The sequence below is a fragment of the Rhinolophus sinicus genome, linkage group LG16 (assembly GCF_036562045.2).
Source record: "Rhinolophus sinicus isolate RSC01 linkage group LG16, ASM3656204v1, whole genome shotgun sequence".
Lineage (NCBI taxonomy): Eukaryota > Metazoa > Chordata > Mammalia > Chiroptera > Rhinolophidae > Rhinolophus > Rhinolophus sinicus.
In genome coordinates this window covers 18,141,619-18,159,701 of record NC_133765.1, presented here as the reverse complement: position 1 = coordinate 18,159,701, position 18,083 = coordinate 18,141,619, and the positions used below count along the sequence as shown (strand labels likewise).

General features: G+C 39.1%; 1 protein-coding gene across 8 annotated transcripts in view; it reads left to right on the top strand.

Annotated features, from left to right (window-relative positions):
• Positions 1-18,083, top strand: part of LOC109433834 (sodium/glucose cotransporter 1) — an 86,891-nt gene that overhangs the window by 8,620 nt on the left and 60,188 nt on the right. For 6 of the 8 annotated variants that reach the window (XM_074321432.1, XM_074321431.1, XM_074321429.1 and 3 more), the window contains exon 2: positions 16,612-16,963. The exons of the other annotated variants lie outside the window; for them this stretch is intronic. In XM_074321432.1, coding sequence (XP_074177533.1) covers positions 16,724-16,963 — 240 coding nt within the window. In that variant the 5' untranslated portion in view covers positions 16,612-16,723. The remainder of the gene's footprint in view (positions 1-16,611; positions 16,964-18,083) is intronic. 8 annotated transcript variants of the gene reach the window in all.

Genomic DNA, 18,083 nt, shown 5'->3' with positions numbered 1-18,083 from the left:
GGTACATCAATACACCTCACTCACCTGTGGCCTGGTGTAGCCAGGTAGAATCTAAAGGGACCTAGGGCAGGGTGAGTGGGAAAGATTAATTCAAACATCAATCCCCTGGTACAAAGAAATCAACTACCATTTGCTGAAGGGAGAAATCTACTTCTCCGTAGTAGACAAGGCTGATTGGTTTTGAGTAGTCTTCATCGGAGACTGGTGGGAAACAGTCCAATATTTTGCATCAAAATTTCCAGGCTCACACCTTCACTTTATCCCATGTTCTGAGGGATGAGGCCTCCAAACATTGGTCCTGCAGAATGCAAACAGGCAGATGCCACAGGGAACAGCAGAAAGAGAGTGTGGTGACCGAACAACCCAACTGCTGGTCAGCCTGATCCAAACTGAGGCTCAACCGGATGGGATAGGTCAGCCAGTGAGAACACAGGCAGCTTGCTTTGGGATGGCGATTGTGGCGAGGGGGCAAAGAACGGGTGCCGATGTTCTTCCCCTCTCCAATGAGCTGTGGAAGGCAAGGTCTACTACCATGTTTCCCCGAAAATAAGACCAGGCCTTATATTAAGGTTTGCTCCAAAAGACACATTAGGGCTTATGTTCAGGGGATGTCATCCTGAAAAATCATGGTAGGGCTTATTTTCCAGTTAGGTCTTATTTTCGGAGAAACACAGTAGGATGAGCGAGGTTTAATCCCAGAATAGCGTCATTAGAGAAGCTGGTCCAGTAGTGTATAAAAGAAATTGAGATTATCTAATGGACTGAGAAGCTACAACAACTTGGGACCAAATACAAACACTCTTGCAAATGCCTCAGGCCTCGTTCTAGTAACAAGCGATGGGCCAGTCATGTGTCCCAGAGCACATACAGGCTGCATTGCATGTCAAAAAGGAGGGAACCTCTCCCAGAGGTTTCGTATGGTGACAGTGAGGCTATACATGCAGCTTTCTCTCTTCAAACATTCCCTGCCTCCAAGTTTTGTGGATGGAGGAAGTCACCCTGTCGTCTTTCCACATCCCTAATGACGTCTTAGCGTACACAACTGCTGACTTCAGGGATGGCCTCACACAGGATGGACCGCAATGCCATGTTCTTCAAAAAAGATCATCTCTCCACCCGTTTTAGGACTTTTCATATGGGAAATTGCCTGGAAAGTCGGAAGGCAGGGAGGATTGGCCTGCAAGAATTAAAACCAACATTCCAGGACATACTACTGTCAAGGAGGGTTGGATTTTGTTTTTTCTCAATGATCCTTCACAAGCAACTAGACCCCCTGGTCAGCCAGTCAAGCTAAATGGAGCACGGGATGCAGCTCCGGAGTACAAACCATCATAGATTCCGGGTGGTGAAAAGGACAACAGGCCTCTCCACCTTTGGGTCACAAATTCAGGCAATTTGGCTTGACAACCAATAGAGGGATGGGGTGGTGGGATGTTTGCAATTTGGTCAATCCCAGTAGACACCCTCTCTGCTGGAAGGAAATTGTCTGCTGGGAATAACTGACTCTAAGTCATTGAGGAGATCACCTATTGCTAAGTGATACGGGGAAGAAAGGATCTGGGAGAGAAAAGGATGGAAAAGGATGCTTTATGTCCTTGGAGGGTCTAAGTATTTAAAAAAAAAAAGACTCCAAACCAGCCTCTCTTCTCAATCTTTTCCCTGCTGGCTAGCAAACCTGGGCGGACTATACTATGATGCTCCTATTATCTCCTGTGTGACTACCACCAAAATCTGCTGAGATGGGTACATGAGTCCAAACCAGTGGGGCTCCTCTGGACACTGACCTGGGAGGAATACTGAGCTAGAGACCTGGTGGAGCACACACGTTGAATGCCCTCCCCGGGAGTCCAAACCTGACTCACCCCAGGGGAAATGCCAGCCCGCAGCCTGTGGGCATTGGTACACAGGTTGATTACTCTTGCCACTCAGCTACCAAGCTCCAAATCTGCTTCCTTGTAAAGGGCCAGCATACTCACTGGGTCAAACACCACTTCTTCACAAATGAAATGCGGTCAAACTACCCCTAACCACCAGGCTGAGATGTTTCATCGCTGGAGGGTGCCAGAGACCACGAAATCTAATCTAGACTGACGGTGGTCTACACAAAACTTGCCCACCAGGTGGCATGAATGCTGGAAGAGGGCTGGCACTTAAAACTAGCTGGTTTCTCATGTCTCCCTGTACAGTGATGGGGTGGAGAGCATGGATCCAGTCCTAAAAGAGGACTGCCTTAGGCACTAGCCAGGTTAGGAGTGCTCTGCCTTCAGAAGGGCTTAGAAAATTAAAATTCAAGGTAACAAGAGTTTTAGCATACGAATTCATGTGTGGCCAGCAAAAAAAATTTTTTAATAAAAAAACAAGGTAAAAAGTTTGAATCACTGGAGCATCTATCCTCAAGTCTTCCTGCAGTGGGAGTTAGCGGGCATCCACATCTAGAGCTTCAAAAACGAGTTGGGGAGAGGGAGAATCCCACTTCTGGAATGGCAATGTGAAGAGCTCCACAGACCCACTCCCAAAAAAAACTGGTGAAAATTATTTCTCAAATATATGTGCTTATGTACTTAATAATTGTATATTTACAATAATCCATAAAATATAGTATATTAATTTTAAAATGTATAAAGTATATAAATTTTAAGAAATATATAGTCTTTATATATAAATATTTAAAGTCTTCATATAGACTTAACATAGTAAATAAATCTATTTAAATATATATTTCAAGTCTCTGGGAATGTACTAAGGGCAAACAGAAAATGAAATGTTTATTTATTTATTTATTTTTTTATTAAAGTTTATTGGGTGACAATTGTTAGTAAAGTTACATAGATTTCAGGTGTGCAATTCTGTATTACATCATCTATAAATCACATTGTGTGTTCACCACCCAGAGTCAGTTCTCTTTCCATCACCATATATTTGATCCCCTTTCCCCTCATCTACCAACAGCTTCCCCCCCTTACCCTCTGGTAAACAGTAAACTATTGTCTGTGTCTATGAGTTTTTGTGTCTCATTTGTTTGTCTTGTTCTTTTGTTGTTTTTGGTTTATACACCACATATCAGTGAAATCATATGGTTCTCTACTTTTTCTGTCTGACTTATTTCGCTTAGCATCATACTCTCAAGATCCAGCCATGTTGTCACCAATGTTCCTATATCATCTTTTCTTACTGCCGAATAGTATTCCATTGTGTATATATACCACAACTTCTTTATCCATTCATCTATCGAAGGACATTTTGGTTGTTTCCATGTCTTGGCCACCGTAAATAAAGCTGCAATGAACATTGGAGCACACTTGTCTTTATGGATAAATGTTTTCAGATTTTTTGGGTAGATACCCAGGAAAGGGATTGCTGGGTCATATGGCAATTCTACTCGTAATTTTTTGAGGAACCTCCACACTGCCTTCCGTAACGGCTGTACCAGTCTGCATTCCCACCAACAGTGTATGAGGGTTCCTTTTTCTCCACAGCCTCTCCAACACTTGTTACTATTTGTCTTGTTGATGATAGCCATTCTGACTGGGGTGAGGTGATATCTCATTGTGGTTTTTATTTGCATTTCTCTGATGATTAGTGATGTTGAGCATTTTTTATATGTCTATTTGCCATTTGTATGTCCTCTTTGGAGAAATGTCTCTTCAGGTCCTCTGCCCATTTATCAATTGGGTTGTTTGTTTATTTTTGTTGTTGAGTTGCATGAGTTCCTTGTATATTTTGGATATTAGCCCCTTATCGGAGGCACTGTTTGCAAAAATCTTCTCCCATTCAGTTGATTGCCTCTTTATTTTGTAGATGGTTTCTTTTGTTGTGCAGAAGATTTTAAGTTTGATATAGTCCCATTCATTTATTATAGCTTTTACTTCCCTTGCCTTTGGAGTCAAATTCATAAAATGCTCTTTGAACCCAAGGTCCATAAGTTTAGTACCTATGTTTTCTTCTATGCAGTTTATTGTGTCAGGTCTTATGCTTAAGTCTTTGATCAATTTTGAATTAATTTTGGTACATAGTGACAAATAGCCGTCCAGTTTCATTCTTTTGCACATGGCTTTCCAGTTCTCCCAGCACCATTTATTGATGGGACTGTCTTTTCTCCATTGTATGTTTTTTGCTTCTTTGTCAAAAATTATCTGTCCATATTTATGTGGTTTTAGTTCTGAGTTCTCCATTCTATTCCATTGGTCTATGTGTCTGTTTTTCTGCCAATACCATGCTGTTTGATTATTGTAGCCTTGTAGTACAAGCTAAAGTCAGGGAGTGTGATACCTCCAGTATTGTTCTTTTTTCTTAAGATTGCTTTGGCTATTCAGGGTCTTTTATGGTTCCAAACAAATCTGGTGATTTTTTGTTCTATTTCTTTAAAAACTGCCATTGGGATTTTGATGGGGTTTGCATTAAATCTGCATATTGCTTTGGGTAATATGGCCATTTTAACTATGTCGATTCTTCCAATCCATGAGCACGGAATGTCTTTCCATTTCTTTGTGTCTTCTTCAATTTCTTTTAAAAATGTCTTATAGTTTTCATCATATAGGTCTTTCACATCCTTGGTTAAGTTTATACCTATGTATTTTATTCTTTTTGCTGCAATTGCAAAAGGAATTTTTTTCTTTTTCTGAGATTTCATTGTTAGTATATAGGAATGCAATGGACTTTTGTACATTGACTTTGTAGCCGGCAACTTTACTGTGTTCGTTAATTGTTTCTAATAGCTTTTTGGTGGAGTCTTTAGGGTTTTCTATATATAGCATCATGTCATCTGCAAAGGGTCACAATTTAACTTCTTCATTCCCAATTTGGATGCCTTTTATTTCTTTCTCTTGCCTGATTGCTCTGGTGAGGACTTCCAACACTATGTTGAAAAGCAGAGGTGATAGGGGACAGCCCTGTCGTGTTCCTGAACATAGAGCAAAGGGCTTCAGTTTTTCACCATTAATTATGAGATTAGCTGAGGGTTTGTCATATATGGCCTTTATTATGTTAAGGTATTTTCCTTCTATACCTATTTTATTAAGTGTTTTAATCATAAATGGATGTTGTATCTTGTCAAATGCTTTTTCTGCATCAATTGATATAATCATATGATTTTTGTCCTTTATTTTGTTTATGTATTTTATCACATTGATGGAATTGCATACGTTGAACCATCTTTGTGTCCCTGTGATGAACCCCACTTGGTCATGATGAATAATCTTTTAATATATTGTTGCATTCGATTTACTAGAATTTTGTTTAGGATTTTTGCATCTGTATTCGTCAGAGATATTGGTCTGTAGTTTTCTTTTTGTGTGTTGTCCTTTTTGGTATCAGGGTAATGTTGGCCTCATAAAATGAGTTAGGGAGTACTGTCTCCTCTTCAATTTTTGGAAGAGTTTGAGCAGGACTGGTATTAGGTCCTCTTTGAAGGTTTGGTAGAATTCACTAGTAAAGCCATCTGGTCCTGGACTTTTGCTTTTGGGAAAGTTTTGGATGACTGATTCAATTTCATTACTGGTGATCAGTCTATTTAGATTTTCCAATTCTTCATGGGTCAGCCTAGGAAGGCTATATGTTTCTAAGAACTTGTCCATTTCTTCTAGGTTATTGAATTTGGTGGCATATAGTCCTTCATAGTATTGTTGAATGATCCTTTGTATTTCTGTGGCATCCGTGATAACTTCCCCTCTTTCATTTCTGATTTTGTTAATCAGTGTCTTTTCTCTTTTCATCTTAGTGAGTCTAGCCAAAGGTTTGTCAATTTTGTTAATCTTTTCAAAGAACCAGCTCTCTGTCACATTAATTTTTTCTATTGTCTTTTTGTTCTCTATTTCATTTAGTTCTGCTCTGATTTTTATTATTTCCTTTCTTCTGCTGACCTTGGGTTTCATTTGTTCTTCTTTTTCTAGTTCTTTAAGGTGTAACATGAGGTTATTTATTTGGGATTTTTCTTGTTTCTTGAGATAGGCCTGTAATGATATAAATTTCCCTCTTAAAACTGCTTTTGCTGCATCCCAAAATTTTGGTAGGATGTATTTTCATTGTCATTTGTTTCTATGTATCTTTTGATCTCTCCTCTAATTTCTTCTTTGACCCAGTCGTTCTTTAAAAGTATGTTGTTTAATCTCCATGTATTTGTGTTTTTTCCTGCTTTCTTTTTGCAGTTGATATCTAATTTCAAAGCCTTGTGATCAGAGAATATGCTTGGTATGATTTGAATCTTCTTAAATTTGCTGAGGTTAGTTTATGTCCCAATATATTGTCTATCCTTCAGAATCTTCCATGTACACTAGAAGAAAATGTGTAGTCTGATGTTTCATGTTGAAGTGCTCTATAAATGTTGATTATGTCCATTTCATCTAATGCGTCATTTAGGGCTTCTATTTCATTATTTATTTTCTGTTTGGATGATCTATCCATAGCTGTCAATGATGTATTTAGGTCCTGTAGTATAATTGTGTTTTGGTCAATTTCTCTTTTTAGTTCTGTTAGTAGTTGCGTGGTATATTTTGGTGCTCTGTGATTGGGGGCATAAATATTGATGACTGTTATATCTTCTTGTTGTATAGTCCCCTTTACCATTATGAAATGTCCATCTTTTTCTCTTGTTACCTGTTTCACCCTGAAGTCTGTTTCATCTGATATCAGTATGGCTACACCTGATTTTCTCTGGGTACCATTTGCTTGGAGTGTCAATTTCCACCCTTTCACTTTGAGTCTATGCTTGTCCTTGTAGCTGAGATGTGTCTCTTGGAGACAGCATATGGTTGGGTTTAGTTTTTTGATCCAATCTGCTACTCTGTGCCTTTTTATTGGTGAGTTCAGTCCATTTACATTTAGGGTGATTATTGATATGTGAGGATTTCCTATCATTCTATCTTTAGTTTTCTGGTAAGACTGTGTCTCCATTGTTTCTTTACCTTTTTGTTGTTGTCTGTTATTTCTGTGTGGTGGTATACTGTGAATTTTCCCTCTGTTTCTTCTTTTATTACAGTATATATTTCAGTTCTGAATTTTGTTTTGAGTGGCTACCATTAAGTTTATGTAAAAGAAAGCTTGATATTTAGAGTATTCAATTTCTTCAGCATGCTTACTTTCCCCATTCCCGTATCTCGGTTCCGGCCTTTACTCTCCCCCTTTTTTATGTTTTGGTTGCCACAGATTGTCCCTGTTGATGGTGATCGAATAGACTCCTTTAGTATTTCTTGTAGTGCAGGTTGCGTGTTACAAAATTCCCTCAGCTCTGTCTGTCTGGAAAGGTCTTTAGTCCTCCTTTATATCTAAAGGATATCTTTGCTGGCTACATTATTCTTGGCTCATAGTTTCTCTCTTTCAATAGTTTGAATATTTGGTTCCACTCCCTCCTGGCTTGCAGAGTTTCTACCGAAAAATCTGATGATATTCTAATGGGCTTCCCTTTGTAGGTTACCATCTTCTTTTCCCTGGCTACCTTGAGGATTCTTTCTTTGTCATTAATTTTTGACAGCTTCTATACAATATGCCTTGGAGAAGGCCTGTTGGGGTTGAGATAATTAGGTGTTCTATTTGTTTCTTGGATTCAAGGATCCAGTTCTTTCCACAAGTTTGGGAAGTTCCATCAACTGCTTGAATATACTCTCTGTTCCCTTCTCTCTTTCTTCTCCTTCTGGTATGCCCATTATTCTTATGTTGCTCTTTCTGATGGAGTCAGAAAGTTCTTGTACAGTTCTTTCATTTCTTTTAAGTCTCAAGTTTCTTTCTTCTTCTATCCATGTCATTTCCAGGTTTCTATCTTTGACGTCACTGATTCTTTACTTCATCTGGTCAACTCTACTACCTAAGCTGGCTATTTCATTCTTTATTTCTTCTATTGAGTTCTTAATCTCCAGAAATTCTATTTGGTTCTTTTTAAAATTTCAATCTCTTTTGTAAAATGTTCATTTTGTTCTTCGATTGTGTTTCTGAGTTCATTAAACTGCCTGTCTGTGTTTTCTTGCATCTCTTTGTATTTTTTCAGAACTGCAATCTTGAATTCTCTGTCATTTAAGTCACATATTTCCATGTCTTTAACTTTATTTTCTTGAGACTTTTCGTTTTCTATCTGAGCTGTCTTGTGCCTTGGTTATTCATGGCAATTAATGATTTATTATTTCTCTTCCTAGACATTTACAGGAGTGGGTTCTGCCGACAGGTAGAGGTCTTTCTTTTGTTTTCCAGTATGTTGGTAGAATGTTCTATTTTCTCTCTGACTGCAGCCTTTTATTCTCTCTCACACTGTAGTGTTATGTTTTCTCTGCACTATTCCGGCTTCTCACACAATGGGGGATTCCTTGGAAGGCGGGCTTCTTCTCTGTGAACAGTTCACCTGGGTCATAGGGTGCCATGTCTGTGTGGGGATGCGGAGAGCTTTTGAAGTTCCAAAGCTCTTCCTGCACCAGGTTCAGAGTCTGTGTGTTTCAGCAGCTCTGTTTACTCCTGCAGGGATCCACCCAGATAGGTGGGTACAGGGGTAGGATGGGTTGTGAGAGGTGGCCCAGAGCAATGGTGGCGACCACCACCACAGCCAGTCCTCCTTCCACAGCTCCCTCCCCTTTGCCGGAACTAGTTGGGCTGCGAATCTGTGTCTGAGGACCACAGTTCTCAGAACAGCAAATATTCTGTTCTTTTGATCTGACACTGCTACTGTTCCACTTCTAGCACCAGGCAGGTGGGGGCAGAGCGAGCTCTGGGAGGGTAGGGAGGCGGCAGCTAGTCTCAGGGCCTAAGGTTTCTGTTCTCTGCTCGGCAGTGAGGGCTTAAACCACCGTTTTCAGCCTTCTTCCCTCAGTCTTTGCTCCGAGGTCTCTGCCATGAGCGTTGGGTTCAGCCGTGTTATATGCTGTCCCTTCAGCCCTGTGGGCCATAAACGGAGCCCTAGCAGTCCAAGTTCTTCCCTCTCCCGCAGCTGCGGTAGTTCCAGGATGCAGCGAGCTCGGAGCACTGAGCTAGGTCTGCGTCCTGCGCCCACGCAGCTCTGTCTCCGCACTTCTCCCCTTCCCTCCTCCCCGCTCACGCAATTCGTCTACCTTTAGGTGAATTCAGTAGTGAGACCCTTCATCTTGCCTGTCTGCTGTGCAGGGAATCCTTTGTGGAGTTACAGTTGTTCAATCTGTTGTAAATTCCAGGGGATATTTCAAGGGGCTCACCTCACGCCGCCATTTTTATGATGTCACCGAAGAAGATTCGAAAATATTTATTCAAGAAAGTCTACTAAAACTTGGCAAAAGCAGTGAGAGTCTTTAGTATTTCAACCATGACCTGTTCCCTTCCTCCCCTCGCCCCCCCAACCTAATGTGATGGAAATTCCACTCCAGGTAGATACAGCCAAGAACACACGGCATCCTCTTAACCCAGCTCCAAATCAAGGGCAATAGTATCTTCCTGAGGGAGGCAGTCCATCAGCATTTTGCATCCCACCAGTGCATACCTTGCACCGCTGCTCCGCAGCTACCTGTAGCAGAGGCTAAATTCCAGGTGAGTGTGGCAAGAGGTAGGGGCTCTTTCCTGCTCAACCTTCACTTGTGACACAGAGGCTCCACCTTGGGGGCAGCACAGTGAAAATACTGACACACCTATCACCCTTTCCCAAGCTCATTTGTAAAGTGAGAGAAGCAAGCCAAGACGATCAGAGGACCCCTGATGAGTGCCCGGCTCCTAAAACAGGATTGTCACTCAGAGAGAAGCCACCACTAGCCCCCAGCGACAGAGTTATGAATCAGAGATTTTGCCCAGGGAGGAAGGCAGGATGAAACAAAGGGAAAGGCAGTTGAAGCCCTTCCCAAAGAAACTGACTTTCTTTGCAACACAGTAAGAGGAAGTTCAAACCTAAAGGCTCTCAAAACAATGGAGCTTGTGGTGAAATGCAATGAAGAGGAGATTGGTAGCTTCATTCGATATAAGTAAACCACAGGCCACCTAATTTATCAGAGAAAATCAAGAGACAACTAAGAAGAACCCTCCTGGGGTCAGAACAAATCTCAAACACTGACCTCAAAACTCTCTCTGAAAATGAGTCTAAATTTAATTGGGTCAGTCTATGAAGTAATGTATGTCCCCACAGTATTGTTGAAGATAGAACAATCAGCTGCAATTAGTGAAGCTTATCAAATGGTCATGGTAAGGGAAAGAGGTTCTAGCCAGAGCAATTAGGCAAGAAAAAGAAATAAAAGGTATCCAGATTGAAAGGAGAGAAGTGAAACTGTCTCTATTCATAGATGACATTACCTTGTAGATAGAAAATCCTAAGGAATCCACCAAAACACTACTAGACCTGATGAACAAACACAGCAAAGTTGCAGGTTACAATATCAACAAATTTAATTGTGAAATGTTGGTCAAGGGGTACAAAGTTCAAGTTAAGCAAGAAGAATAAGTCCTGGAGATCTAATGCACAACATAATACAATACTATATTGTATACTTGAACTTCACTAAGAAAACAGATCTTATATGTTCTCACCCCACAAAAAAAGTATAACTATGTGAGGTGATGGATATGATAATTAGCTTGATTATGGTAATCATTTCACAGTGTATACATATATCAAAACTTCACACTGTACACCATAAACATATATAATTTTTGTTTGTCAATTATATCTCAATGATGCTGGGAGAAAATTAATTGCATTTCTGTACACTAGCAATGATCCAAAAATGAAACTAAGAAAATAATTCCATTTACAGTAACATCAAAAAGAGTAGAATACTTAGGAATAAATTTAACAATTGTAGTGCAAAACTTATACTCTGAAAACTGCTAATCATTTTGGAAAGAAATTAAAGAAGATCTAACCAAATGGAGATATATCCTATGTTCATGGATGGGAAGATTTAATAAGATGATAATGCTCGCCAAAATGGTCTACAGATTCAATCCAATTCTTATAAGAATCCCAGCTGGCTTCTGTGTAGATATTAGCAAGCTGATTCAAAAAATGATATGGAAACTCAAAGCACCCAGAAGAGCCAAAACAATCTTGAAAAAAAGTTTAAGGACTGACAGTTCCCTATTTTACTACAAAGCAACAATGATCAACACAACGTGATACTGACAGAGGGATAGACATACAGATCAATGGAACAGAATTAAGGGGCCAGAAATACTCCCATATTTCTATGATCAATTGATTTTTGATAAGGGTGCCAAGACTAGTCAATGGGGAAAGAATAGTCTTTTTAACAAATGGTGGTGGGAAAACTGTATATCCACAGGCAAAAAAATTAAACTGAACCACTACCTCACACCATGTACAAAATTAATTCAAAACAGATCAGAGGACTAGATGTACCGAGGTCTGACAATTAAGTTTGAGAACTTTCTTGCAACAATGTTGCTAACCTTTTTTGACATCAGAGGGATTATTCATTACGAATTTGTACCAACTGGACAAACAGTTAACCAAATTGACTATTTAGAAGTGCTGAAAAGCCTGCGTGAAAAAGTTACACGACCTGAACTTTTCACCAACAATTCATAGCTCTTGCATCACGACAATGCACCAGCTCACACGGCACTGTCTGTGAGGGAGTTTTTAGCCAGTAAACAGATAACTGTATTGTAATACTCTCCCTACTCACCTGATCTGGCCCTCAATGACTTCTTTCTTTACCCAAAGATAAAGGAAATATTGAAAGGAAGATATTTTGATGACATTCAGGACACCAAGGATAATACGATGACAGCTCTGATGGCGATTCCAGACAGAGTTTCAAAATTGCTTTGAAGGGTGGACTAGGCGCTGACATTGGTGTATAGCTTCCCAAGGGGAGTACTTCAAAGGTGACTGTAGTGATATTCAGCAATGAGGTATGTAGCACTTTTTCTAGGATGAGTTCACAAACTTAATTGTCAGACCTTGTAAGAGTTAAAACTGTAACATACTTAAAAGAAAATATGTAAGACCAAAAAAATCTGAAAACATATATCCATAAAGATATATGTACCACTATGTTCATTGCAGCATTATTCACAGTAGCCAAGACATGGAAAACAACCAAAGTGTCCTTCAATATATGATTGAATAAAGAAGGTGTAGGACATGTATATGAGTACATTGGAATATTACTCAGCCATTAGAAAAGATGAAATGCTGCCATTTGCAACAGCATGGACGGATCTTGAGATTATCATGCTAAGCAAAATAAGTCAGACAGAAAAAGTCAAGAGCCATATGACTTTACTCATATATGGGATATAAAATTGAAAGCAACAAACAGACAAGACAAACGAAAAAAAAAAATCATAGACAGACAACAGTTTATTGGTTAGCAGAGGATAAGGGAGTAGGAGGTTGGTAAAAGAAGGTAAAGGGGGTCAAATATCTGGTGATGGAAGGAGAACTGACCCTGGATGGTGACACACAATGCAATATATAGATCATGTATTATAGAACTGTACACTTGAAAACTATATAATTTTACTAATCAATGTCCCCAATAAATTTAATAAAAATTTTAAAAATTAAAACAGGAAAACATAAGTACTCATAAATCTTCGGATTAGGCAACGATTTCTTAGATACAACACCAAAAGCATGAACAACAAAAGAAAAAATACATAATTTGCAGGCACCTTTCTTTAGCTTTAGTTGAGTCATATGAGCTGAGACACTGCCCCATTAATACGGTGAATATATTTTGTCTCATAGAACACACAAACCTATGAACAAATGTTACCAATTCATGACCTAAAAGATCAAATTTGTGGCATAGATATCTTTAACCTTTTACATTTATCAAAGAAGAATTTCAGCTAAATGTGGAAAAAATGTTTTTACCGTGATGGACAGTGCTCCAGCTATGTTAAGTCAAAATTCCAAATATAATTTTAAAATAAGAGATTGATGTTTCCATATTGCATATTCCACCCTATCATACATATTTAAAAATATTTGTGCTTAGTTTTTAAAGCAGACTTTATGAAAACCATCATGAATGGATTCAGTTGTTAAAATCATTTGGTATATATGTGCAAATAATATGAGTCACCATTTTATGGAACTGATGAAGAAATGAGGGCAATGAATTTAATGATGTGCTTTTGCCAATGATCATTGGTTGAGTGTTAGAAATTTTACAAAGAATTACTATAATGTCAGTTGCAATTCAAGATTTTCTTGAAACAAAAGGAATGGTTGTCAAATATTTAATAATCAAAGATAAAAATGGCAGTCTGTACTAATATTTCTCACTAATATGTACTATATGTGAATGAGCTAAATTTGAATAGTCAAAGACAGGAAGAGCTTATTTGTGACCTAGCTAGCCAAGCATAAGAATTTATGTTGAAATTGAAACTTCATAATACAAACCAATAATAATGATTTTACACATTTCTCCTAACATGAGTCAATATGTCAAAGATTCTAATTGCAACTGTCTTTGTGATATAATTGGCGGCAAAAACTACAAGAAAAATTTGAAGAATGCTTTGTGATATTGATTGATTTAGAAATGCTTTTCAAAGTGTGTATTGCCTCTTTGATTTAGATTTTAATAATATTGAGTAGACATCAAGAGTTAGTGAATTAGTTAACTTGGACAGATACAATTTTGAAACTGATATATGCTTTTGCTTCAAAATCAAATCAATTCTTCTAAAAAGATGAACCAGTTTTGTCATTGACTTAAAGGAAAATGAAATTTTTGGTACCATATTCAGTTACTGGAAAATTTTAAGTATGTTTAGAACAACTTGATACCTTATTTCTGATGGAAAGTTAGTGTATGAATTGAGATGTACTGTAAGTGTAACATATACACCAGATTTCAAAGACTTAATATGGGGGAAAAGAAGATAAAATGTCAACAATTTTTTCATTGATTACATATTGAAGTGATAACGTTTTAGACATATTCAATTAAATAAAATATATTATTTAAATTAATTTTACCTCTTTACTTTTTTGATGTGACTACTGGAATTTTTTAAATTATATGTGATACACAGCAAAGGAAACAATCAACAAAATGAAAAAGCAACCTACAGAATGGGAGAAAAGATTTACAAACCATATATCTGATAAGAGGTTAATATCCAAAATATGTAAGGAACTCATACAACTCAATAGCAAAAAACCAAATAACCGAATTAAAAATTGGGCAAAGGCCCTGAAGAGATGCTTCTCCAAAGAAAACATATAAATGGTCAACAGGTACATGAAAAGATGCTCAACATTATTAATAATCAAGGAAATACACATCAAAACCATAATGAAATATCACCTCACACCTGTTAGGATTATCAACAAGTGAAAAGATAACAAGCGTTGGTGAGGACATGGAGAAAAGAGAATACTGGTACACTGTTGGTTAGAACGTAAATTGGTACAACCATAATTGAAAAACAGCATAAAGGGTCCCCAAAACATTAAAAATATAACTATCATATACTCTAGCAATCCCACTTCTGGGTATACATCCAAAGGAAATTAAATCACTATCTCAAAGTGATATCTGCACTCAATGTTAATTGCAGCATTGTTTATAGTAACTAAGATATGGAAAGAGCCTAAGTGTTCATGGACAAATGAATGGATAATGTGAGATATATAGATCTATGAGATATATAGATCTATTATATATATATATATATATATATATATATATATATATACACATATATATGCGCACACACACACACACACACACACACACACACAGTGTTTCCCCAAAAATAAGACCTAACCGGAAAATAAGTCCTAGCATGATTTTTCAGGATGACATCCCCTGAACATAAGCCGTAATGTGTCTTTTGGAGCAAAAATTAATAGAAGACCCAGTCTTATTTTCGGGGAAACATGATATATATAATATATGTAGTATATATACAATATTACATGTATGATATATATATATATACAATTTATATATAATGTATGTATATACACAGAGAGAGAGATACCTGGGGTGTCAAAAAATGTACACATTTTATGAGATGTTATCTATGTATTACTTTTCGAAGTTGAATTGAATTACAGTAGCAATGTGTAGTATGACGTTTCTCAAAGGTGCTGTTAACCAAATAAATGCTAGTGTCATTCATTGTATAATTTTTTTTTTACTGATATGTGGGACATAAAACTGAGAGCAACAAAGGAACAAGATAAACAAACAAACAAAAACTCATAGACATAGACAATAGTTTAGTGGGTACCAGAGGGTAAGGGGGCGGGGAGATGGTACCCTCATGGGTAAATGGGATCAAATATATGGTGATGGAAGGAGAACTGTATTACAATTTTAATACAGTTTTTTCCTTTCTTAAAATGTGTATACATTTTTTTGTCAGCCTCTGTGTGTGTGCATATATATATATATATATATATATATATATATATATATATATATTACTCAACCTTTAAAAAGAAGGAAATCCTGCCATTTGCAACATCATGGAAAAACATGGAGGACATTATGCTAAGTGAAATAAACCAGACACAGAAAGACAAATATTGCATGGTCTCACTTATTATGCAATATTTTAAAAATAATGTAGTGAACAGTAAAATCTTTTTTAAGAAGTTTAACTCATAGCAACAGAGTAGAATCATGGTTACTAGAAGCTAGTGGGTTGGGGAAAAGAGGAGATATTGATCAAAGGGTACAAGCTTTAAGTTATAAGATGAATAAGTTGTAGAGACCTGATGTACAGCCTGGTGACTATAGTTAATAATAACGTATACTTAAAATTTGCTAGGACAGTAAATCTCAGGTGTTCTCATCACACACAGACAAAAATGGTAACTAAAGTCATTGATGTTTATTTGCTTGATTACGGTAATTATTTCACAATGTACACATATATCAAAGCATCACGTAGTACACCTTAAATATATACAATCTGTAATAGTCAATTATACCTCAATAAAGCTGGAAAAAACAACATTTGTGATTCACATTATATTTCTTTTGAACATCACTGAACTAGGACCACAAAATTCTGCTGGGCAGGCTGAGACCATAGACTTCTGACTGGCTACAAGGTCAAGCCTCCCTGTCCTGTGGTCATAAACTCAGACTAATTGGTTATTGTGAGAACCAAATGGGTTAATATATGCAAAGTGCATAGAAGAGCTGGCACCTAGCAAGAACGATGTAAATGTTGACTAGTACCATTATTAGCATTGCTGATTAGATTTCTAAAAAGACAATTTAGCAGAGAAACACAGCAAGGAGAGTAACACTTGGCCTTGTTTGAAAATTTGCACATCGCCAATAAAAATCAAACTGCAAAAAACGGAGGACTCTCTGTGATCAGTAGGTGTAATCAGGGCATTGACTAGAGTGAGGCAAGTGAGAGTTTCCTGAGGGCAAAGTTTAAGGCGGTGCTAATATTCTAATGAAATATTTTAATAAATCAAAATTAATGCCAAAATCCACAATGAACAAAATATCAAAATGATAAATAAAGACAGAAGCAGTGTTACTGGTTTCTCCTTTTCCCCAGGCTCCAACACGGCTGGGAAAGCCAGTTACTGAGCCTGCCACAGTATCCTCACGCTAGTCCCAGACCAACTGTTACCCTAGGATAAAGCGATTGTGGCCAACAAAGGGATGGCATCGTGCCTGGACTAGCAGTGAAGACGTGCTTTTCGTTTTCTTCACTAAACAGAGTAACCACTAAGGAAGGAGGTCTCTGCAGTCTGGCGGGAACGGGGCAGAGGGCAGCAATGGGCCACGGTGCCTGACGGGAACTCCCAGGCTGCCCCGCGGCCGTTCCCAGGATGCCCCGCGGCCGTTCCCAGGATGCCCTGCGGCGGAGGTGGAACCAAAGCCAAAGCCAAAATCGAAACCGTCGCCGCCTATGGGAAGAGCCGGTCCAGGAGCAGCGCCATGACCTTTACCGGGTCATGAACCGGGTCATCACCATGAACTGGAATCCTGTGGGCCTCCCCATCAACAGTGCCGTAGACATCCTGGTGATGGTTTTGTACGTCGTGCTGGTCCTGGGCGTCGGGCTGTGGGTACGTCGAAGCCCAGAGGGGACGGCAGGGCGCTGGACACAGGCTGGGTTTATAAATAAAGACAGGAGCAGTGTTACTGGTTTCTCCTGTTGTCCGGGGCTCCGATATGGCTCGGAAAGACAGTTACTGAGCCTGCCTCTCGCCTCGCGCTCGCCCCAGCCCAGACTAACTCTTACTCTACGATAAATAATTGTGCCAGTTACCGGGTCCCCCCACCTCTCATCCCACCCTCTCATGCCCGCTCCTGCCTGTGCACAGCCCTCAGCCGAGACCTCTCTGCCCTCCCTTTGCCTCGTTACTCCCCACCCTTCCAGCCAAGAGTTAGTGCGTGTCCTCAGACCAACCCCACCTTCTTTCCCCGCCCCAATAAACGCCTGGGTCAAATGACCCTGTGCCTCCTGCCTGGAACCTACGTAGTATTTCACAAGAAGTTGTTGTTATAATCATCATGATGATGGTCATACGAATGACAGCTACTGGTGACTAGGTGCTTAGGGGCCTCCCATCCTCACAACCCTGCTGTAAGCAGCACACACTGTTATGCATAGTTCCTCCAAGTTCACCGGTGAGAAAATGGAAGTTCAAAGAAGTTAAGTAACAACCAGGGAATCATGAAGTTCAGATGCAAAGCTAGAGCTGCCTGATCTGACTCGTGAGCTTAACCGCTTTGCCTTGCTAGCAAGAGCTCACAGGTTAACGCATGCGTAACTTACGGATCTAAGTGTGCTCTTGAAATTTGAATAAAGAGTTTATGTTTTCTAGTACAAGGTTCTCTTAATAGGGAAGAGACCCTGTCTCTATTACTGCCATTCACCCACTAGAACTTAGCATGTAAGCGCTCAGAAAGGTGTCCCTTAACCATGCCACTCAGGGCCAGACCCGGCCCAGGGGGAGATGGCCCTTGTTCCAGTGAAAGGCCAGATGGGTGTGAAGGCTTTGGCTGATGTCATGATATTGTGCCTCAGCTACACTGTTAACCATCGAAGGCCTCTGCCTGGCCTGCATCACCAAGCAGAAGCATCTGGTAATAATGCCACCGTTCACTGCCCAGTGGGAGAGTTTTCATTCTAGTTGAGCCATACCCCCAGCTGAAGCTTTCATGCTCGTGTGACCTTTATTT